The sequence below is a fragment of the Mesoplodon densirostris genome, chromosome 13 (genome assembly GCF_025265405.1).
Source record: "Mesoplodon densirostris isolate mMesDen1 chromosome 13, mMesDen1 primary haplotype, whole genome shotgun sequence".
NCBI lineage: Eukaryota > Metazoa > Chordata > Mammalia > Artiodactyla > Ziphiidae > Mesoplodon > Mesoplodon densirostris.
The window spans coordinates 74633045-74658561 of NC_082673.1; the positions used below are offsets into that span (position 1 = coordinate 74633045).

Consider the following 25517-nt stretch of genomic DNA (forward strand, 5'->3'; position numbering starts at 1 on the left):
CAATATGTAAACAAATCAGCATGGCTGTGTTCCAATAAAACTTTATTTATAAAAGCAGACAATGGGCCAGATTTGGCCCATGAGTGGTAGTTTGCCACCCCCTGACATACTTTATAAGAATTAGCAGAAATCAAAAATAAAAGTGGAGATCCCAGACTTCCCTGGTGACCTACTGGTTAGGATTCTGGGCTTTCACTGTGGTGGCCTGGGTTCAATCCCTGGCCGGGGAAGATCCCACAAACTGTGAAGTGTGGCCAAAAAAAGAAAAAAAAAATGCAGATCCCAGTAATACAAATAGTAGATTTCAAAAACTAAGTTCAATTAAAACAAAGCTAGAACTCATTAGAAATGCTTAAAAATACACACCAGAGGGGCTTTCCTGGTGGCGCAGTGGTTGAGAGTCCGCCTGCCGATTCAGGGGACCCGGGTTCGTGCTGCGGTCCGGGAAGATTCCACATGCCGCGGAGCGGCTGGGCCCGTGAGTCATGGCCGCTGAGCCTGTGCGTCTGGAGCCTGTGCTCCGCAACGGGAGAGGCCACAGCAGTGAGAGGCCCGCGTACCGAAAAAAAAAAAAAAAAAACAAACACCAGAAGCATCTGTCAGGCCTTTAGTAACCTTTATACTGTGTACTCAGTTTTTTTAAAAAGGCGCAAAAATGAGGACCTTGCGATAAGCTTGACCAAGGATGTCTACCAGCCCACTGGCAAGATTCGGCTCAGAAACTGGATGTGTTGTTTAACATTTAAAAACTTTTATTTTTAATTTTCTTCCATAAGTAATAAGAACCTATCTATAAATAGATTTTTCTCCCCAAGTTCCAGTCGAAACCAAACAGTAATAGTTTCTCTGTTCATCCAAATGTTAGGTTTAGCCAACTTCCTTTTCTAGTTCAACTTAGCAGTTCTTATGATAAATCCATATTTTCCCATAAGCCAGAGAAATGTAGACTCTTTCATTCATGTCATATTGAGAATGGGAAACTTGTGTTTTTGTTTTGTGTGACTAGCATTCTCTACTAAGAGGTAGTAAAGGGCAAGTAGAGAGAGAATACTACTCTTAAGGTTGTGTCCTTCAGTTCTCGCTGATTTCAGATGAGCAGAGAGTTTGTAGTGTTAAATTACTCATTCTTCTAGCTAAGTGAAGGGTGACTTCTTAATATAAATCTTCTCCCGAAGAAACAGAGCATTTTGTTTGAGGTCAGAGATTGTCGTGCACGAGTATGTGAACTTGGATGAATCTCTTAGCTTCTCCTTGTATCCCTTATATATAAAATTGGGATAGCAGTGTATTTTTGTGAATATTAAATAAGCTTTTGAGATCATCCATTAGATGAAGTAAAAGAGGAGGGGAACAAACATTTATTGGCCACCTATCATAATGCATTATATCCGTTATCTTCTTTAACATTTTCACTTATCCTGTGCAGAAAGTATTGCTGTCACCTTTTCTAAAGATAAGGCTTTGGAAGAAACAATCACTTGCTCAACCTTATTCATCTAATAAGCGACAGAAATGGGAATCAAACTAATGTCCAAACCCCATATTATGCTACATACCTACTAAAAAGAATGTTTGTTTCCTTCCCCAGACTCTGTGTCCTAAAGTGGGAAAGAAAGGCCAGGCATAAAAGTGGGTAATGAGTGCTAACTTTTCTGTTAAGCATTAAATTTTCTTTTGTGACAAACAAATTTATATATTACATAGTAAAAATCTTCTTATGAAAATATTTCTTTAGAAATTCTGGAGCATTGCTGTAGAGTTCCAAAAATATGTTTTGAAGTTTGAATGACTTACACAAAAAGTAATATAGACCAACCTATTTTGTGAACTATTGGGAAAGATTAAATATGCTAGGATGATTCATGACCATGTGCTGTGTGTCTTTCTGAAAGGTATAAATCAGCTACACGTGAAGAATGAATCCAAGTTTATAAAGCAATTATCTTTTATTATTATTATTATTATTTTATTTTGGTCCTTTACAATCTCTTTCTCAAAATGTTTTTAAATGAAGATCTTAATACTATAATATGTCTGTAATGAACTTAAATTATCATATCATAAAAAGTACTCAGTTAATAAAGTGAAAAACCTAAAGGCATAAAGCAGATCCCACTAGAGTAGATTACAAAAGCTTACGTATTCCAAGTAGAAAAATTCATCCTTATAAAATAATAAAAACATTTTAAAGGTTGGCTTCAATTATTAAGCTGGACTAAGGTATTAAATTCTAACCCTAAGTCATAGTTCTTTGTCACAAGATCAGTACTACTTGGCAAATGCTTATCTCCTGAGTAAGAAACAAATGCTTTTGGGTTTGTGTTATTTTGCAAACTGATCAACTCATTAATGCAGCTGTAGAAAGAACATGAAGTCTTGCATATTGTGATTACATTACTTTGGCTTTTCAACTTAACAGTGGAAGTTTAAAAGTTTCAAAATTAAAAAGTTTTTGTTTTTCCTTTTCAGTGGCTCCACCCACAAGGTTAAGATATAATGTATTATCTCATGATAGTATCCAGATTTCATGGAAGGCTCCGAGAGGGAAATTTGGTGGATACAAACTTCTTGTGACTCCAGCTGCAGGTAAAAACACTCAACTGTATTTTTTAGAGTATTAGCAATTTTTTGCACACAGGGAACTAAAAATGTATTGTGCTAAGTGCTGCTTTAAGTTCATTTGAAAGATTTTGGTTTTATTTAAGCTTTGAAGCTTGAAATCTTACCCTCTACTCAAGAAAATGATGTTCCCCAAATTTAAAGAATAACTATTGGACTCCCCATAGTTTTCCTCAGGCAAAATTTTCAGACTATCAAGAAACCTCACTACCTCTGTTTCAAAATGTATCAGTTCTTTTGGTCTATTGACAATTAAAAATTACCTCCAAAGTTTTGGCCTAGCCACAGCAATCAGAGAAGAAAAAGAAATAAAAGTAATCCAAATTGGGAAAAAAGAAGTAAAGATGTCACTGTTTGCAGATGACATGATACTATACATAGAGAATCCTAAAGATGCTACCAGAAAACTACTAGAGCTAATCAATGAATTTGGTGAAGTAGCAGCATACAAAAGTAATGCACAGAAATCTCTTGCATTCCTATACACTCACTAATGATGAAATATCTGAAAGAGAAATTAAGGAAACACTCCCATTTACCATTGCAACAAAAAGAATAAAATACCTAGGAATAAACCTACCTAAGGAGACAAAAGACCTGTATGCAAAAATTATAAGACACTGATGAAAGAAACTAAAGATGATACAAACAGATGGACAGATATATCATGTTCTTGGATTGGAAGAATTAACATTGTGAAAATGACTATACTACCCAAAGCAATCGACAGATTCCATGCAATCCCTATCAAACTACCAATGGCATTTTTCACAGAACTAGAACAAAAAATTTCACAATTTGTATGAAAACACAAAAGACCCCAAATAGCCAAAGCAATCTTGAGAAAGAAAAATGGAGCTGTAGGAATCAGGCTCCCTGGCTTCAGACTATACTACAAAGCTACATTAATCAGAACAGTACGGTACTGTCACAAAAACAGAAATATAGATCAATGAAACAGGAGAGAAAGCCCAGAGATAAACCCACGCACCTATGGTCAACTTATTTTTGCTAAAGGAGGCAAGAATATACAATGGAGAAAAGACAGCCTCTTTAATAAATGGTACTGGGAAAACTGGACAGCTACATGTAAAAGAATGAAATTAGAGCACTCCCTGACACCATACACAAAAATAAACTCAAAATGGATTAAAGACCTAAATGTAAGGCCAGACACTATAAAACTGTTAGAAGAAAACATAGGCAGAACACTCTATGACATAAATCACAACAAGATCCTTTTTGACCCACCTCTTAGAGAAATGGAAATAAAAACAAAAATAAACAAATGGGACCTAATGAAACTTAAAAGCTTTTGCACAGCAAAGGAAACCATAAACAAGACGAAGAGACAACCCTCAGAATGGGAGAAAATATGTGCAAATGAAGCAACAGACAAAGGATTAATCTCCAAAATTTATAAGCAGCCCATACAGCTCAATATCAAAAAAACAAACAACCCAATCCAAAAATGGGCATAAGACCTAAATAGACATTTCTCCAAAGAAGATATACAGATTGCCAACAAACACATGAAAGGATGCTCAACATCATTAATCATTAGAGAAATGCAAATCAAAACTACAATGAGATATCATCTCACACCGGTCAGAATGGCCATCATCAAAAAATCTACAAACAAGGGCTTCCCTGGTGGCACAGTGGTTGAGAGTCTGCCTGCCAGTGCAGGGCACATGGGTTCGTGCCCCAGTCCAGGAAGATCCCACATGCCACTGAGTGGCTGGGCCTGTGAGCCATGGCTGTTGAGCCTGCTCGTCTGGAGCCTGTGCTCTGCGATGGGAGAGGCCACAACAGTGAGAGGCCCACATACCACAAAAAAAAAAAAAAAAAATCTACAAACAATAAATGCTGGAGAGGGTGTGGAGAAAAGGGAACCCTCTTGCACTGTTGGTGGGAATGTAAATTGATACAGCCACTATGGAGAACAGTATGCAGGTTCCTTAAAAAACTAAAAATAGGACTACCATACGACCCAGCAATCCCACTACTGGGCATATACCCTGAGAAGAGTCATGTACCACAATGTTCATTGCAGCTCTACTTACAGTAGCCAGGATATGGAAGCAACCTAAGTGTCCATCCACAGATGAATGGATAAAGATGTGACACATATATACAATGGAATATTACTCAACCATAAAAAGAAATGAAATTAAGTTATTTGTAGTGAGGTGGATGGACCTAGAGTCTGTCATACACAGTGAAGTAAGTCAGAAAGAGAAAAACAAATACTGTACGCTAACACATATATATGGAATCTAAAAAAAAAAAAAAAAGGTCATGAGGAACCTAGGAGCAGGACAGGAATAAAGATGCAGATGTAGAGAATGGACTTGAGGACACGGGGAAGGGGAAGGGTAAGCTGGGACAAAGTGAGAGAGTGGCATGGACATATATACACTACCAAATGTAAAACCGATAGCTAGTGGGAAACAGCCGCATAGCACAGGGAGATCAGCTTGGTGCTTTGTGACCACCTAGAGGGGTGTGATAGGGAGGGTGAGAGGGAGGGAGACACAAGAGGGAAGAGATATGGGTTTATATGTATATGTATAGCTGATTCACTTCATTATAAACCAGAAACTAACACACCATTGTAAAGCAATTATACTCCAATAAAGATGTTAAAAAAAAAAGCAACAGTGTGTTATGATGAAAGATCTTTGCAAATGTGTTTTTATCTAATTTAGACAACTGTCTAATGCAAGAGTATAACTGAAAATGAGAATGAAAAGTGTACTAAAATTAGTATTATGTAATAGCATTATACATATTTTTGAATGTCTTCACCTTTAAAGTCTTGATTAATAAAATTTGGTCTTGATTAATAAAAGTCTGGTTAATAAAATTTCTTAATGTACACAGTTAACCCCCTTCTTAGAACTGATTTATCTTTCTGTTTTATTATAGGTGGAAAAACCAATCAATTGAATCTCCAGAACACTGCAACTAAAGCGATTATTCAAGGTCTTATGCCAGACCAGAATTACACAGTTCAAATTATTGCATACAATAAAGACAAAGAAAGCAAGCCAGCCCAAGGTCAATTCAGAAGTATGTATTTACAGATCGTAAAGTGCTGCCATGGGACTCTGTCCCAGCTCTGAGTTTGAGTCTGTGGTAAATATTGTATCGATAACAGGTTAAAATCCTAGATTGTTTAGATTTGAAAAGATCTTAAAAGATATTTAGTATAATCTTCTATGAGTTCCTTTTATCTCTAATATTCTCTGTCCCTTCCCTTACCCATTTCATGGTGCTCCTACTTATCCTGTAAAAAGCTTTTAGTTCTCAAATGCTCTCCCTGACACTGTCCACTGAGCCTTATGCAGACATCTCATCTACCCAGCACATAATAGCTGCTCAATAAATACTTTCAGGATTCTGTGAAGGGAGGTACTCTCTCTGCCTCCATAATGGTCTAGGAAGCGAATGGATGGGAGTGTCTTCATATTTGATACAGTTCTCAAATAATAAGTTGGGCAAAGGCTTGACATACACAGACATTCTAAGCAGGAGAGGAAGCTCTGAGGCAGCCCCATCCATGTCTGTGCTGTTCCATTAGAAAGCTTTTCCTTATGTTAAATTTAAAAGTTGTCCACAAAGACCCTGATTCTTTTGCCTTTCAGGAAATATTCATTCATTCACTCATTCTTTTTTTTTTTTTTCACTTAACAAGTGTATATTGCATGTCTACTAAGTGTGAGGCCCTATTCTAGGCCCTGGGAACATGACAAATCCCTGCCCCCATGGACCTTATTTTCTAGTGACCAAAGACTACAGCAACTCCCTCTTCCTGGAGGTGATGTATCTAATTGGAGGGCAGAGTTTTGTGTATCAGGAATACAAACAGAAGAGGTCTGTCCTGGTTATCTTTCTGTGTTACTTCATTCTTAAGGTAGACTCTTTAAAAAACCCAACTCATTATTAAGGACAATTTTAAACATAACTTAAAAAATCAGCAGATTCATAAAATAAACCCCTAAATATCCATCAGTTGCTTCAACAATTAACCATTCATGGTCACTCTTGTTTCATTTTTACCCCATACTCCCCTCTCTCATATTATTTTGAAGTAAATCCTACACATCATTTCAAATAACAGCTTTTTAAAGGGTTAATCCACAAATCGGGGAAGTTGTGGGTTCTAGAACTCTATATACAGCAATGTTCTATCTGGATTTTTCTATCCCTCCCTTCCTTTTTATCTTTCTCTTCTAGGTCATGTTTTACGAGACACGTTTTGTGATTTTTCTTAAATTAAAAAAAAAAAAACTTTGTTAACCCGCTACCTCTTGAAACTTCTGAACAAAGAAACATTTGGTGAATCCACCTGTCAGCAGGACATACAGATGTTTTAAATGTTACATTCTTTTGAGATTCACAGTGTCTGGAAGCTCTGGGAAAGGATTTTATGTTATTTTCAATATAAATCAGCCTTCTGTCTCATTTTATTGGCGCTGTGCTTCAGTTTCTGGCCTCTGACATTCCTACATGAGTAAGGGAAATAACTTTCCTTAAAGTTTGTGAGAAGCAGTTAAAAGGACAAAGAGAAACAATTCATTTCACTTTAGTCTTAAGCTTTTGTGCGACTGATTATTGCAAATATTCCACTGACTAGCGGCATAAGAAACACAGGTAGCCTTAAAACTTTGCCAACAGCTATTTACTCAAAACATTTTAAAGGAAATGCATTTGTTTTCAGTTTGCTTAGCTCTGCTGACATAATCTTAGTGAAACAGTCCAAATGGTTAGATAAATTATATGGACACGTATATATTTTTTAGCTATGTTATTTTTATTGGCAGGCTAGAGGTCATAGTTCTTCCCAAATAACAATTTATAAGAATGAAATTAAAATAACTTTGTTTGGATGGTTTCCTTTCCTATGTTGCATTTCAGTTATGTTTTTGCTCCCTGTGAGATGGAGCTAAAGCCTGTACTCCCCTCCCTGGAAACCTTTCACGCTTGGATCCAGGAAAATAATGATCTAGACAAATCCTGTGGATATAGGTTTGCAGTTAGAGTAGGGATTTGAATTTTTCAAAAGTCCATCTTCTACACAGGGAAACGTAAGGAACAATCTTTGGATTTTGAAGACAGAAAGGCATGTCTGAACTGTTATGATTCCAAATCTGGTGTGTGTATTTGGCCAAGCAACTTAACTTCTAGCCTCAGTTTCCTCATGGGCAAATGGGGTGATGGTTTGTGCCTATTATTGTGTGGATTAACTCACGTCAGCACATAGTAGGGGCATGGTTGCTTTTGTTGTTATGATTAATACCACTTTACTCTTGACAGTCTGTTTTCTAATTGATTTTGCCTCCTGCGTGAGGAGGACAGAAGCTTGGCGTGACACATGTTACATCTTGTATGTGACCTAGTGGCCCAATTCAAAGTGACTGTTTTTTTTTTGTTTTTTGTTTTTCTTGTTCATCTGTAGAATGGATTTTGGGCCTATTTTGGCAAACTTTATTTTTGGCCACTATTTTTCTCTTTGGAACTATATTTTGCTAATCTCTGCCTGCAAAATCTTGCTCATTTTTTAAAGTTTGGCCCAAATGTCACCTTCCTGGTGAAGTTTCCCAGAGTCTCCACCTCTACAATTATTCTTTCCCAGATCTATTTCCACTTTTAGCACAACTTTCCTCACACTAGAGTTGCAGACTTATTTTCTTTTACAGAATGAAAGCAATTTGAGGCCATGGTCTATGTGTGGGTGGGGTTGAAGATGTAGATTTGGAAATTATCCACGGAAGGGTGAGAATTAAAACTGTGGGATGATAAAATTGTAGGCAGGGTGTACAGGGATGCAAGGCAAATGTAGTTTATGACTGTGTTTCAGGAATGGAATCAGAAAAATGATCCAAAGAATGAGAATGTAAAGGAGGGGTCAGAGGAATATGAGAACACCCGGGATAATGCTTTTTTACAAACTGAGAAAGAAAAGAATTTAAAGGAAGAGGCGTTCCAAAGTGGCCAAGCCTTATAAAGAAGTCAGAAGATGTGGTCTAAAAAATGGATTTAGAAAATGAGAAGATCAGTGCAAATAGCAGGATTAAGGCATCTTGTATTTATTATTTTTTTAAATCATGGAATTTAATCTCTAAGTACCAGAAAGCCAAGGAAGGTTTGTATAAAGGAATCATAGAACTAGAGCAACCCGGCCTTGGCAGATGGCAAGTCTCAAACCCTTTTAGCAAAGGGGTGGAAGCCAGTAAAAAGAAGAGGAAGAGGAGGAAGAGATGATAAAGACAGGATTCATGGAATAATACCCTAAGAAGGCAAGAAGGATTGTTCAAAGGAAATCATTGCTTACCCTACAGAGCCAACCCTCCAATAAGTTTGCAGATTTCCATGAAGTGAATGCAATAATTAAATGAAATATTTTGCCATGGGATCACTTCCTCCTTTTCACAGGGTATTTTATTTGTGCAGATACCACTGCCATTTAGCGATGACTCAGGACAACTTCAGGTGCCAAGCAATAGCAGGGAAGCTGCTGTGGAGTGAAAAGTAAAGCTATTGGAGTACATAGGAATGAATGTATTAAAGGACCGAGGGTCATTCTGGGTCCCTGAATATTTCATAATGAAAGTAACAAAGAAATACTACTATTTATTAGTAGGGAAACTTTTTTTTTAAGTTTGAAAGGAAATTATTGTGGAGTTCCCTATCTTCTATTGCAGATAGACCAACTCCAAATGAGTATATTCATGGCTAAGATATTTCTAGAACAGGGGCCAGCTCACAGGCCTTCCACAAATCTGAAGACATGGCTTGAATCCTGTGCCAACACTTTGTGGTTTTATGAGATAAGTCTTAGCTCCTTATCCTGTTGTTCTTTCATTCCCTCATGTCTGAAATGGGGCTAATCTTGTGATTTTATAATAATTATGAAGGGTTAAATTTATTTGATACATCTGCCCATAGTGAATACCAAAGTAATTCTGTGATTTCCACACATTCCCATGACAAAATTGAAAAAAATAGCAGCTCCAATCTTCTGAAATGAGATTCTACCATGAGCTAATTTCTACTTAAAACTTTCAGTACTTGCAAGGGTTTTAGTAAAAATTCATTGAATATTTTCTTTTAGACTTTAACCTAACATGTTGCTGTATTTTTTCTTTTTTTCCAGTTAAGGATTTAGAAAAAAGAAAGGAACCAAAACCCCGAGTCAAGGTTTTGGACAAAGGAAATGAGAATAAACCATCTGTACCAGAAGAAGGTCAGATTTTTTTTTTTTATTTGCTTATTTGGGGGATTGAGTTGTCTTAAGAACACAGGCAATACATACATCCTTGGCCGTTGGTCCCATCAGAGGAGTACAGATCTAATATGAAAATCTCCCACAGCCCCACCTCATTCCCTCCTTCCTTCCTCACACATAGTAGCTGTCAACACTTCCCTCTCCCTTACTTTTCCATATTTAATAACATCACTAAGTTCTGGTGAATTTATTTTCTATTGAAATACTGACAGAACCTGTTCATTTCTTTCCATGTCTATTGCCAATACTCTGCTAAGCTCCCCTTTCTTTCCTGGTGTGCAGTATTATTTAGCAAGATCTCAATTTATTCTCTGCCCAGAAGTTAGAGTGATCTTTGCAAAACACATCTGACTCTATGCTCCACGTACCACCCCCCCGACCCCCGCACATCTTAAAACCCCTTCAATGGCTTTCCACTGCTCTTAGGATGGAGACCAGATCCTTATCAAGACTTTCAAGGCCCCCCATAGTCTTGTGACCTACCAACCTTTCTTCCTTCTTCATCTCCTTCCTTCTTCATCTCGCTGTTTAATTTTAAAACTTTACGAACACATTGCAAAAACTACATACCTCTAAAAATGAAATTGCAGGGTTAAAGGATATGCAAATTTTACAATTTTGATAGTCTACCAAACTGACACAATTTTTTCAATAATTTATTCTTAAAACGTACACTCTTTCCAATATTTGAAATCCTCAGTTTCAAAGTTTTCCTATTTCTTCTAATAATTTATAGTTTTATATTTATATTAACTATATTATTATGATTTATTGTTAAATATATCAGGTATATAAAAAGTATAAAAATAAGTAATAAACAACTTTATCCAGTTAAGAAGATAAATATAAACAGCACAGTTGGAACTCTCTATATATCCCTGAATATTCCTTTTCCTCCCCTTCTAAGAGGCTGCCAGTATTTGAATTCAGTGTTTATCATTCCAATATGTCTTTATCATTTTACTACATAAATATGTGAATCCTGAAACCATATTTAATTATGAATTCATATCTTAAATTTTCTATACATTTAATCAAAATCTATGTATACTTTGCAACTTGCTTTTTTTCACAAAATATTAGATTTTTTGAATTATCCATGTTGACTTATGTGAGGCAATTTATTCATCTTTGTTTTGTAGAATTCTTTGGATAAATATAACCCAATATATTTAACTCTTCTACTCTGATGTTCCCATTATTTTGCTATTACAAAATTGCTATAAGTATTCTTATTTATGTTGCCTTCTGTACATGTGGTAGAATTTCTCTAGCATATACACCTAGATATTGAATTATTCAATTATAATGTGTGCATATCTTCAACCTTGTTCATCTTGTCTATGGTATCTTATTGTTTTATATGTTTTTATATATAATATTTTTTCCTTATTATGTTTTTCTTTTTCTAACTTCCTGAATTGAATGCTTATCTCATTAATTTTCAGTATTTCTCCTTTTCTATTATATGCATTAAGGCTACAAATATCCAAGTACTGCTTTAGCTGTATCACATAGATTTTGATATGTAGTTTTATTTTTATGTAGTTCATGCTATATAATTTCTAATTTCTACTAGGCTTTCTATTTTGATCCACAAGTTATTTAGAAATATATTATTTAATTTGTAAACATACAGAGATTTTTTAAAAGATATGTATTTGTTGTTGGTGTCTAACAATTGCATTGTGATACCAATATTTTTTAAAAAATTTGTTCAGACATTGTTTAAATGTGGTCAATTTTTTTTTAACCATCGCATGTGTTCTTGAGAAAAATTTTATTCTCTGTGTCTGGGAGATTTGTCCATTTCTCTTTGTAACTCTGGCAGTTTTGCTTTAATTAGAGGCTAAGTTCATGTAAAATAAGAGTTGTTATATTGTCCTAGTGAATAATTCTTTTTATTTTGTAAAAATTTTCTTTATTCTTAGTAATTCAATATTTGACTTAGACACTATTTTGCTTCATAGTCACATAACATTGATTCTCTGCCCTTTAAGTTTCACCTTATTTGTGTTCTCAGGTTCAAGGTGAGTAAATCTTTAAAGAGCATTTAGTTGGATTTTAAAAAATCATCTCTTACAATCTCTGTATTTTAATTGGTGTCTGTAGTCCACTTACATTTTGGATTTGCCATTTATTTTATGCTTCCTATTATGCTACATTTTCCCCTTGTATGCCTTATTTACTTAAAATTGATCACTTTTAAAAAAAATACATTTTCCCCTCTACTGAACTAGCAGGTATTTAATCCTTTTGTGTTTTTTGTATGATTATAATTAAATTTTTAGTGTGCATACAAAACCAAACTCTAAAACTAATCAGTATATTTACCATTTCCCAACCAATACAAAATTTTATAGTACTTTAACTTCAATTATCTACCCTCTATATTTTACATAATTCATAACAAATACATTAATTTTAATGTTTTTGCCTCATGAAGGTGTAATATTTATAGTAATTATAATTTTAACAGTCATTGTTTGTCCAGAACATCCCATGTTTATAAATTTCTTTGCTCATTAATCCATCTTGCATCTCAGATTTTCTGCATGTGTTCAGTTTCCTTTAGAGAAGATCTGTGGTGGTAAACTTAACTTTATTCACACAAAAATATCTGCAGCCCACCCTCACTTTTGAAAGACTAGCTGGGTACCAGGTTGAAAGTTGTTGTCTCTAATCATTTAGAAGATATTTGACTCTCTTTTGGCTCTTGTTTAAGACAAGTCTGTTGACAGTCTAAACGTTATTCCTTTTCAGGTAATCTCTCTTTTCTTTCCAGATGCTTTTCAGGCTTTCTGTTCTTTTTCTTTGGCTTTCTGTTGTTTCACTACAATAAGTCTTGTTATAGATCTCTTTGTGCTCCCAGACTCAGCATCTATGACTTTCACTGATTCTCAACCTTTAGCTCTTCAAATATTCTTTTTCTCAGTTACCTATTTCTTTCTCTCTTCTCTCTTTCTCTCTCTGTATTCAAATTATAATTATCGTAGATAGTCTTTTTTGACGATCTATGTCTCTTAACTTTTGCAATTTTCTACCTCTTTGATTTTATCAATGACATTTTGGGTAATTTCCTTTATCTTTCTATTAGTATACTAATTACCCTTTCATCTCTTTCTAATCTGCTTTTTAGCCTGTCCTTTTTAATGAGTAAATCTTTTATTTCTAGAAATTATATTTGATTTTTTGAAAATTTTGCTAGCAATTTATCTGGTACATTGTTCCATTTTAGTGTTTTTTAAAAAATTATTCTGCTGTCTTAATCATGTTTATATTCTGAACCCAATAATTATATTATCTAAAGTATTTTAGGGGTAAGTTTTTCTTTTCTTTTCTTTACTGGTTTTCATTCATGGTGCTTGTTTTCTTGTTTGACATGTCACTTTGATTTGTGAGCTTTTTTGTGGGAATTCTTCACAGCATGGTTTAGGAGTCAGCACCTCCAGAGTGGTGCCCCTTGGTTGCTACCAAATTGGAACGATTTTATGTTAATTTCTTGTTTGGGGATGCTCAAGCTTGTCAATGTTACAAATTCATATGACACTATGTAAATATTGTTTTTCTTATTACCATTTTACCCACTTATTTTAACATCCATTGATGATTCTTGCCTGAGTCAGTTACTACTATAATGTTTCTGAAATGATAATTTTCTAACTTCATTGTTCATTCTACATTTATTAGGTGGCATTCTGCTGTAAGGGAGATCTTTCCCTTCTTCCATATTTATTTATTTATATAATTTTTATGAATTTTTATTTCATGTGATGGATTATAATCCATTACTATCATGTATTTTGATGCTCAAATTCTTCCAGAACTGCTCAGTGAGAGCTATTTCAAGGTGTCTCCTATGCCCTTTTAATATATCCCCATCAATCTTGAAGCTCTTCCTTACTTTCTGGCACAAACCTTGCATTCCAGGCTCCTCTTGTAGTTTTTGTGCCCTGTCCTGAAATCAACCACTTCTTCAAGGAGTTGGGTTTTTTCATGGAGAGTGGTATTTAGATACCAAAATGTGGTTACTAGATGTGTTTATGCTTCTGGGTTGTCATTGCTTCTAGGCCCTCTTATCTGAGAACACACACACACACACACACGCACACGCACACACACACACACACAGTTCATTATCTATTTACCTATCTATCTTTCTATCCTCTATCTTATTGTACCTTGTATCTATCATCTATCCATACCACAGAGTTTATTCTAGCATTTCTTTTTCCATATTTACAACTCTCTCTTCAAAAGAGTTGGGTAACATGGCTCCCGATATCTTAAATGCACCTACTTATATGCTCAATCATAGAAATAGTTTCAAACTTGCTAATTTATACACTTAGCAAAAAGTCTGTTGATTAGAGTTCGATATTTGCCTTTAGTGTGAGGTATATAATAAAATATCTGTGTTCAAAAGGATCTTGGGTTAGTTCTTTTCTTCCCTGTTCACTGTGGTTTTGTTATTCATTTTTAATACAGTCAGGTTAATTTGTGAGTACATAAAACATTAATGTGGTTCCAAAAGTAAAAAAGTATACAAAAGGGTAATATTCAAAAGAAGTATGACTTCTGCTATTTCTTCCACCCAGCTTTACTCACCACCTTTAAATAACCAAACTCATTAATTTCTGATTTACTTTCCCTGTGTCTTTTTTTTTTTTAATTTCTAACTACTTTTATGGAGGATTTTACGTGTAAGTTCTCGGCTGAGTTTTGGCTTAGCATTCTTTGCCAGGCAGTGCTTAAAGAATGGCACTCAAGGTGAAACCTATCTTCCATCCACGGATTAGAGTTTGATCCCAGAATTTAGCTATAACTAGATATTCCTAAAATGTCCTCAGTTCTCCTTTCTTTTCCCTGATGCACCTTCCTCTTGCTCTTCTAAAACATAGGTTTGAGTGACGTGAATTGAACACAGGGAAAAGAACAGTGAAAAGTGAGAGTAATGTTAATATATGTTCTGATAAATCCTCACAGACATCTGCAGAAGGACCTTTCATTCAGCAGTTCATTTGCTTTACACACTAAACACATGTTTATGGAGAGGCCTTTCCTGAGCCACTTTCACTAGGGGCTGTTTCAACATATTTATTGCAGTGATGAAGACCTGGGTTAGGGCAAAAACTTTCAGGAATTTTGTAGATAAAAGGTGGCTTCCTCTTTTAGGTGAGGGTTCCCATGAAGTATATGAAGGATCAGAGAGGATTCTGAGGGCACTGGTGATATGAGCAAAGAGTCTTAAGAAGTAAGTTGTAAACAATGGTGAGAATTCAGGCCAGAATTAGGGCTCCCAGGAGAGTGAGGGGGAGTGTTAATGGGGCCCACTGGAGATTTTAAAAAGGTCTTCCCTACCCAAGCCTTGATGTACTTTTTTTTTTGAATTTTTAAATTTTATTTTATTTATTTTTTATACAGCAGGTTCTTATTAGTTATCCATTTTATACATATTGGTGTATATATGTCAATCCCAATCTCCCAGTTCATCCCACCACCACCACCACCACCACCACTCCGCTACTTTCCCCCCTTGGTGTCCACACGTTTGTTCTCTACATCTGTGTCTCTATTTCTGCCCTGCAAACCGATTCACTTGATGTACTTCTTTCCGTAGCCCTTCTTTCAAGATGTGATACTTCCATGATTCACATTGAACTCTGCTCTTTGTTTTCCCTACAATCTACAGTATTTTGGTATAAGAGCCTACATTGATAGTGGCTCAGATACAGTTGGACGTAGTTCAAATATTTTAGAATTTTAGTTTAGATGTAAAGAGCTAAGACTGTTAACAGAAGTTGCTGTGCAGTTAGTTCCTTGTTTGCTGTCTACTGTACGTGTTTCTTCAATAATCCAAATCCAACTCCCAAACAAAAGGGGTGTTGACCTTGGAGCATAATACTGGCACATCTGCAGCAACTGCTATTTCTTCTGTGTTGTCCAAACAGCTTTCTCCAGTTATTTTTGGTGTTTTGCACAAGAATACAGGACTTGATTGAAAAAGATAATGAGATAGAAAGAAAAAGTCACATAGGGTTTCCTTGTTTTTTCCTCAATGATTTTTAAATTAAGATCTCTGACCCTCTTTGCGTTTTTTTAAATGAATTATTTTTCTCTGCAGGGAGAAGGTAAGGGGAGGGTCCCAATGCTCTGATTTTTAGGAGGAAAAAATAAGATGAGCTTAAGTTATTCTTTCTAAGGGTTGGCAAACTATGGCCCATGGGCCAATCCAGTCCTCTGTTTTCTTAAGTGGGTAAATGGGTTTTATTGGAAAACAGCTATGCTTATTTCTTTATATACCATTTATAGCTGCTTTCGCACAATATCAGAGTTGAGCAGATACAACAGAGATCAGATGGCCTACAAAGACTGAAATATTTTCTGTCTTGCCCTTTTCAGAAGAAGTTTGCCAATCCTTGCTTTAGAATGTTTAAAACTTTTGAATATGTTGGAACAGAATTACTTACTGAACTGAGTAATTCACTGCTTTTCTAAGGCCAGCTGTCCATTTTGGTATTTCCAATAAGAATTATACATAGGATGTACTCTCATATATATGCCTTCAAAGGATTCTACTTCTCATACTCTCACATTTGTTTTTTTTTCCCTACCTGAAACACGAATTCTCCCAATTAACATTAAATGAGTTAATACATATAGTGTCTAGAAGATAGTCAGTGTTACATAGTTATTTTCTATTAATATTAGAATGTATAGTTTGCATGAATTAATATCATCAAAGACCAATCTTTTGTGTTAGTGATTTAACAGTAAATGCATAGAAGAGATTTGGTGATTACCCTCCAGTGCTGAACACTGAGTTAGGCACTGGGAATTAATTGGTGATCATGGTAGGCAGGATTCTACCCTCATGAAACTTACATAGCCTAGCAGGGACTCAACGTGTTTACCCGGTGCCTTCTCTTGGGGAAGAGTCAGGTTTGAAGTATACATAGTTATGGTTGAGCATAGCCAGGGCACATGATTATTCTCCAGGTGTATTTTCACTTACTGGAATTCCTTACTTCCTATAATACTTCTAGAGTTCTCGGCTTGCAATTAAGAGATCAATTTGAAAGTTTACTGCTTTTTCCACTAGTTATTCTGGGCCTTAAATTTGCTGAACCCAGCACTGTGAGCTTAGTTTGACCAGGGTGGGACTGGAGAAAATTTTAATTCTGGGGATGCAGCAATCAGAATATTGGCTAAAGCACAGGTGAGTGGATGGGTTTTGTAGGTTAATTCTGGCTAGATCTTGACTTTTAGACACAAGGGGGAAGGGATTGAGTCTGGTCATAAACTGGACTTTGGGGTTAGGTTGTGGGTGGAATTCATGCATTAAAGGATCTAGAAGGATGCCTGGCCCATAGAGTATGCTCTGTTAAGTGTTCCTCTTCCTCCTCTTTTTTTTTCTTCCTCATCTTCTCCTTCTATTTCATTCTCCTCTTCTCTTCCTCATTATTCTCATAATAATAATTATTATCATTACCTAGACAGTTGACATAGTGTACCAGCAACACTAGGGTGAACTAGAAAATCTCTGCTCATAAGCATAAGGAGAATTTTTGGAAGCCCCTCTGTCTGTGCCTGTGTCTCGAGTGGAAAAATGTCTCCTTGAGAATTTATAACCATGGGCCTGTACCACATACAGATTAGGCATTCACATTTATACTCTTTACATATTCTGGGGTCCTAATATTCAAGAAATTAATTTTAAACTTGCTCAAAGCTGGTATAAGTAGGGTCCCTGGCAGAAGAAAACACAAAATCACCTTTGAGGCACACATGCTCAGCCCTAATTCTAAAGATTACCACATATAAAGCAATGCCAGAAAGAGTTTATAATCCAGAATTTTGAAACACAGAAGTAAAACCATGATTATGAGTCATGAGACAAAAATATGGTGGTCTCAGAATCCTATGATTTCCAATTATGAAATGATTACATAAATACTATAAAATAAACAACAATATTATTGAAGTCATAGAAATAGTCAAAACAAGAGAAGGATGAGAGACCACAGACAAAACAGGAAGAAGGAGGAATCAAAAGACTTGTAGAAGCCATTTCTAAGTGATGGAGATCTAGCTATGGGTAGTTGTCTGTTCTTCAATTCTTTGGCATATTAAGCAAAAACACTGTTTTAAATAAGTAATGTTAATTCAAGTTATTAATTTACTAAAAATGGTTGAGAAACCCTGATCCAACAGAAGTGGTAATGTAATTTTGGCCCTGTTTCTCCTCACTTCTGCTCTCCAATCATTCCATAACATTTCTTAGAAGCACAAAGCAACTGCAGAGGTGGTCTGTCAAGCCCATGGCATTAACCATATGGTAGGTCTGAGTCTGAGTAGCCATGCTCAGAGGAGAAATCAGATCATATGAGTGGCTTTTCAGTCCAAGGTTTAAGAGGATAAACAGTAACATTTTCATTAGAATATTCTTTTTTCTTCCCCTATTGAACTTTCCTTTTTCTCCCTTAATTTCCTTGTTACTTCTTGAGGTCAGTGTGGCTCAGTATATAGCACACAGGTTTTGTGCTCATACATCCCTTGGAATGAAATCTTCCCTTGCTTCCTACCTACCTAGGCAACCTAAGGCGTAGAAACCTCTCTAAGCTCCAGTTTCTTCATTGGCAAAATGAGCATAATAGCCATAATGAGTATGCAGGTTTGGGAAGATTAAATGCTATCAGGTTTGTGACATACCTGGAACATAGCAGGTACGGGATGAATGTCAGTTTGCACCTCTTTTTCTATTTTCTTTTTTTCTAGTGTCTTCAAAGAGAAAATATTAGCCTACCAAATGCAGCAGAGTGTCTTACATTGTCAATAACTATTTGTTGAATATTTGGATTTGGCTTGTTTTACACTCAAGGAGAGAGGTTCACATTCCCTTAGAGAAGATTAAGATAGACTGTTTTCATGAAAAGAATGTTTTTATTATAAAAAAGCAGAAAGCAGATATCTGTTTTTGCTGTGATGTAAAGCATTAAAATTCATGTTTTCAGGAACTCAGAAAAGCATGAAACAGAATCAGTCATTCAGAAAATAATCATTGAACACCTGCAAAGTACATGATACCTGTGCATAAAATTATAAGGTTTCCCTGAGGGCAAGGGGCTGAGATTCTCCTAGCAATAGACCGCCTGTTTTCTCCGACTTTCCGCTACCTCTGACCACTCTTGATAAGACATTTTTAAAGGATTTTTGACACCTCTTCTGTTGGCCTCCAACAAATTTTATCATCCTTAACCCATGAATTTTGCAGTGGTAAAAAAAAAATATAGCTCTTCCTTAAGTAAGTTTTCAAATGTCCTCATTTTAGTTTTTTTTTATTTTTTTCAGATATCTGAAGTTATCATTTTATTTCATTTATCTATATATATTTTAAGTTTTATAAGCCTATATGTTTTTTTAACATCTTTATTGGAGTATAATTGTTTTACCATGGTGTGTTAGTTTCTGCTGTATAACAAAGTGAATCAGCTATACGTATACACATATCCCCATATTTCCTCCCTCTTGCGTCTCCCTCCCACGCTCCCTATCCCCCCCCTCTAGCTGGTCACAAAGCACTGAGCTGATCTCCCTGTGCTATGCAGCTGCTTCCCAATAGCTCTCTATTTTATATTTGATAGTGTATATATGTCCATGCCACCCTCTCACTTCGTCCCAGCTTACCCTTCCCCCTCCCTGTGTCCTCAAGTCCATTCTCTACATCTGCGTCTTTATTCCTGTCCTGCACCTAGGTTCTTCAGAAACATTTTTTTTTGATTCCATATATATGTTTAAGCGTACAGTATTTGTTTTTCTCTTTCTGATGTACTTCACTCTGTATGACAGGCTCTACACCATCCACCTCACTACAAATAATTCAATTTCATTTCTTTTTATGGCTGAGTAATATTCCATTGTATATATGTGCCACATCTTCTTTATCCATTCATCTGTGGATGGACACTTAGGTTGCTTCCATGTCCTGGCTATTGTAAATAGTGCTTCAATGAATAAGATGGTACATGACTCTTTTTGAATTATGGTTTTCTCAGGGTATATGCCCAGTAGTGGGATTGCTGGGTCGTATGGTAGTTCTATTTTTAGTTTTTTGAGGAACTTCCATATTGTTATCCATATTGTCCATACATAGTGGCTGTATCAATTTGCATTCCCACCAACAGTGCAAGAGGGTTCCATTTTCTCCACTACCCTCTCCAGCATTTATTGTTTGTAGATTTTTTGATGATGGCCATTCTAACTGGTGTGAGGTGATACCTCACTGTAGTTTTGATTTGGATTTCTCTAATGATTAGGGATGTTAAGCAGCTTTTCATGTGTTTGTTGGCAATCTGTATATCTTCTTTGGAGAAATGTCTATTTAGGTCTTCTGCCCATTTTTGGATTAGATTGTTTGTTTTTTTGATATTGAGCTGCAAGAGCTGCTTGTATATTTTGGAGATTAATCCTTTGTCACTTGCTTCATTTGCAAAAATTGTCTCCCATTCTGAGGGTTGTCTTTTTGGCTTGTTTGTGGTTTCCTTTGCTATGCAAAAGCTTTTAAGTTTCTTTAGGTCCCATTTGTTTATTTTTGTGCTTATTTCCATTTCTGTAGGAGGTGGGTCAAAAAGGATATTGCTGTGATTTTTGTCATAGAGTGTTCTGCCTATGTTTTCCTCTAAGAGTTTTATAGTTTCTGGCCTTATATTTAGGTCTTTAATCCATTTTGAGTTTATTTTTCTGTATGATGTTAGGTAGTGTTCTAATTTCATTCTTTTACATGTAGCTGTCCAGTTGTCCCAGTACCACTTATTGAAGAGGCTATCTTTTCTCCATTGTATATTCTTGCCTCCTTTATCAAAGATAAGGTGACCATATGCACCTGGATTTATCTCTGGGCTTTCTATCCTGTTCAATTGATCTATATTTCTGTTTTTGTGGCAGTACCATACAGTCTTGATTACTGTAGCTTTGTAGTATAGTATGAAATAAGGGAGCCTGATTCCTCCAGCTCCGTTTTTCTTCCTCAAGATTGCTTTGAATATTTGGGGTCTTTTGTGTTTCCATACAAACTGTGAAAATTTTTTTCTAGTTCTGTGAAAAATTCCATTGGTGATTTGGTAGGGGTTGCATGGAATCTGTAGGTTGCTTTGGGTAGTATACTCATTTTCACAATGTTGATTCTTCCAATCCAAGAACATGGTATATCTCTCAATGTGTTTGTATTGTCTTTAATTTTTTTCATCAGTGTCTTATAGTTTTCTGCATACAAGTCTTTTGTCTCCATAGGTAGGTTTATTCCTAGGTATTTTATTCTTTTTGTTGCAGTGGTAAATGGGAGTGCTTCCTGAATTTCTCTTTCAGATTTTTCATCATTAGTGTATAGGAATGCAAGAGATTTCTGTGCATTACTTTTGTATCCTGCTACTCTACCAAATTCATTGATTAGCTCTAGTAGTTTTCTGGTAGCATTTTTAGGATTCTCTATGTAGAGTATCATGTCACCTGCAGTGACAGCTTTACTTCTTCTTTTCCAATTTGGATTCCTTTTATTTCTTTTTCTTCTCTCATTGCTGTGGCTAAAACTTCCAAAACTATGTTGAATAATAATGGTGAGAGTGGGCAACCTTGTCTTGCTCCTGATCTTAGTGGAAATGGTTTCAATTTTTCACCATTGAGAACAATGTTGTTTGTCATATATGGCCTTTATTATGTTGACATATCTTCCCTCTATTCCCACTTTCTGGAGGGTTTTTATCATAAATGGGTGTGAATTTTATTGAAACGTTTCTCTGCATCTATTGAGATGATCATATTGTTTTTCTCCTTCAATTTGTGAATATAGTTTATCACATTGATTGATTTGTGTATATTGAAGAAACCTTTCATTCCTGGGATAAACCCCACTTGATCATGGTGTATGGTCCTTTTAATGTTCTGTTGGATTCTGTTTGCTAGTATTTTATTGAGGATTTTTGCAGCTATGTTCATCAGTGATATTGGCCTGTAGTTTTCTTTTTTTGTGACATCTTTGTCTGGTTTTGGTATCAAGGTGATGGTGGCCTCATAGAATGACTTTGGGAGTGTTCCTCCCTCTGCTATATTTTGGAAGAGATTGGGAAGGATAGGTTTAGGTCTTCTCTAAATGTTTGATAGAATTCGCCTGTAAAGCCATCTGGTCCTGGGCTTTTGTTTGTTGGAAGATTTTTAATTACATTTTCAATTTCAGTGCTTGTGATTGGTCTGTTTATATTTGCTATTTCTTCCTGGTTCAGTCTTGGAAGGTTGTGCTTTTCTAAGAATTTGTTCATTTCTTCCAGGTTGTCCATTTTATTGGCATAGAGTTGCTTGTAGTAATCTCTCATGATCTTTTGTATTTCTGTAGTGTCAGTTGTTACTTCTCCTTTTTCATTTCTATTTCTGTTGATTTGAGTCTTCTTTTTTTTCTTGATGAGTCTGGCTAATGGGTTATCAATTTTGTTCATCTTCTCAAAGAACCAGCTTTTAGTTTTATTGACTTTTGCTATCATTTCCTTCATTTCTTTTTCATTTATTTCAGATCTGATCTTTATGATTTCTTTCCTTCTGCTACCTTTGGGAGTTTTTTGTTCTTCTTTCTCTAATTGCTTTAGGTGTAAGGTTAGGTTGTTTATTTGCGATGTTTCTTGTTACTTGAGGTAGGATTGTATTGCTATAAACTTCCCTTTTAGAACGGCTTGTGCTGCATCCCATAGGTTTGAGTTGTCATGTTTTCATTGTCATTTTGTTTCTAGGCATTTTTTAAATTTCTTCTTTGATTTCTTCAGTGATCTCTTGGTTATTTAGTAGTGTATTGTTTAACCTCCATGTGTTTGTATTTTTTACAGATTTTTTCCTGTAATTGATATCTAGTCTCATAGCATTGTGCCTGGAAAAGGTACTTGATATGATTTTAATTTTCTTAAATTTACCATGGCTTGATTTGCGACCCAAGATATGATCTATCCTTGAGAATGTTTCATAAGCACTTGAGAAGAAAGTGTATTCTGTTGTTTTTGGATGGAATGTCCTATAAATATCAGTTAAGTCCATCTTGTTTAATATATCATTTAAAGCTTGTGTTTCCTTATTTATATTCATTTTGGATGATCAGTCCATTGGTGAAAGTGGGGTGTTAAAGTCCCCTAGTATTATGGTGTTGCTGTCAATTTCCCCTTTTATGGCTGTTAGCATTTGCCTTATGTACTGAGTTGCTCCTATGTTGGGTGCATATGAACAACTAAAGTAAACATAAAGCCAAATCACCTAATACTATATACAGAGCTGAGAATACATGTGAATGTAATATACCAGCTCCTGAATAAGCTTTGTGTCTAAGTAGAGGTGGTCAGGCAAAATAACCTCTCTTGGGTCAGCATGAACTTATGAAAGTCAGGAAATAATAACCAAGTCATTGTACAAATAAAATTTTAGGACAGACTTTCTCTACAAGTATTTTAAAAGGACTGTATATTTTCAAAGGAAATAAAACCTGTTCTCAGTATCTGGCGTTGTGGTAGGTAGAGTATGGAGAGGCTAGATAGGAAGAAATGGTGGGGGGCAGAGAGGATAAAAATTGAGACAAAGGTCTCAGAGTTGAGAATGTTGTTGGGGGAAAGAAAAGTAATTGTACTGGGATGAAGTGAGAATTCAATATGGACAGGTGAAGTGGAGTTGAATTATGGAGAGCTTTGAAGAACCCAATGAATAGTTCAGGCTCAATTTGGTAGGTGGGGGAGGAAAGAAATAATCTTAAAATTTGGAGTTGGAAGATAACTTTAAGATCCATGTATTTCGACCAGTTGAGAGGTTGAGGCTCTTCAGCCACATCATCAAATGTTGACGAGCATCTGCTTTCATTAACAGAGCTCTCACTATTTCTCAAGGCAGCGGTCTCTGGAAATCTTGACTGTTAGAAAGTTCTTTCTTGGGTTGAGTTGAAATCTGTCTCCTTGTGGGCATACAGAACACTCCTAATCCCCCTTCTGTATGACAGCCTTTGAAGTATTTGAAGACAGCTGTCATGTCTTCTCCCAATCTCTTACAGTTTATGAGCAGAGGAGAAATGTAATGAATGTCATGTTTACAGGATTGTCATTTACTTTTAAGATGCAGAGCTCTGAGTGACAGAAGAAATGTTCCTTTGACTATGGTTCAGGGATTGGGCTTCATGTGCCTCCAAGTTGTCATGGTGTTATTCACCCCAAGATATAAGACAAGTATGTCTTTGATTTCATGCTTTCTTTAATGACAAGGCTTAGCAATCTTTCCTTTCTTCCTCCCTCCCTCCCTCCCTCCCTCCCTCCCTTCCTTCCTTTCTTCATTCCCTCCCTCCTTCCCTCCTTCTTCCTTCCTTCCTCTTTTCCTTCCCTTCTTTCTTTCTCTCCCTCCCTCTCCTTCTTTCCCCATCCCTTCTTCCCTTCCTTTCTCGCTTCCTTCCTTTCAAATACGTTTCTTCTCTTCTGTCATAGGAGTTGAATAGCACAATTGTTAAATGGTTCAGCCTTTGGAGTCAGTCCTGGATTTGAATTCCAGATTTTCTACCTGCTTAGTGTGTCATGATGGGCAAGTTATTAATCTTGTAAGATAGGTGTCTTTTTCACTCTATTGAAAAAGAAAGGTTCTAGTTACTTAACCTTTCTTTTTCAATGGAGTGAAAAGGACACCTGTCTTATAGGATTAATATCAGGCTTAAATGGAAAAGACATATGCAAAGCATCTGATAAAAGCAGTCACTAAATGGGAGATCTTTTTATTATTTTTTAAAAAAGGAAGCAATGAAAAGTATCTGCTGCAGTCAATAAATAAATAACTATATGTGTTAGGGTTCTTCAGAGAAGCAGAACCAATAGGATATATATAAATATAGAAAAAGATTTATTATAAGGAATTGGCTCACATGATTATGGGGGCTAAGAAGTCCCAAGATCTGCAGTCAGCAAGCTGGAGACCCAGGAGAGCTGATGGGGTAAGTTCCTATCTGAGAACTGGCAGGCTCAAGACCCAAGAAGAGCCAGTGTGTCAGTTTTGAGTCTGATGTTCCAATCAAGGCAGTCAGGCAGGAGCAGTTCCCTTTTTGTTCTATTCAGATCTTCAATCAATTGAATGAGGACTAACAACATTAGAGAAGGCAATCTGCTTTACTCAGTCTGTGGATTCATATGTTCATCTCATCCAGAAACACCCTCCCAAACAAAGAATAATATTTGATCACATGTCTACGAACCTCATGGACCAGTCAAGTTGACATATAAAATTAAGCATCACACTATTTAGTATATTTCTAGGAAGTAAGAAGCTCTACAAAGAAAAATAAAACAGAATAAGGGAAGAGGGTGATGGGGAGTGCTGTTTTAGGTAGGATAGTCATCTGTCAGGGATGCTTTAAAATGTACATCTCCAGCAAGACTGGGCTAAATGAACACTAAGCACCCTCTGATTAATGTCAACTCTGAACACGACTGAAATGAACCCCCTACTCCCCTTCCTTTTTTTAAAAAAAATAAATAATTTATTTTTGGCTGAGTTGGGTCTTTGTTGCTGCGCACGGGCTTTCTCTAGTTTCAACGAGCGGGGGCTACTCCTC

The 25517-nt window shown here is 36.0% G+C and overlaps 1 protein-coding gene across 3 annotated transcripts in view; it reads left to right on the top strand.

The window, feature by feature from the left end:
• Positions 1-25517, top strand: part of COL14A1 (collagen type XIV alpha 1 chain) — a 238638-nt gene that overhangs the window by 23768 nt on the left and 189353 nt on the right. For all 3 annotated transcript variants that reach the window (XM_060115534.1, XM_060115535.1, XM_060115536.1), the window contains exons 3-5: positions 2470-2586; positions 5551-5694; positions 9782-9871. In XM_060115534.1, the coding sequence (XP_059971517.1) occupies positions 2470-2586; positions 5551-5694; positions 9782-9871 (351 nt within the window). The remainder of the gene's footprint in view (positions 1-2469; positions 2587-5550; positions 5695-9781; positions 9872-25517) is intronic.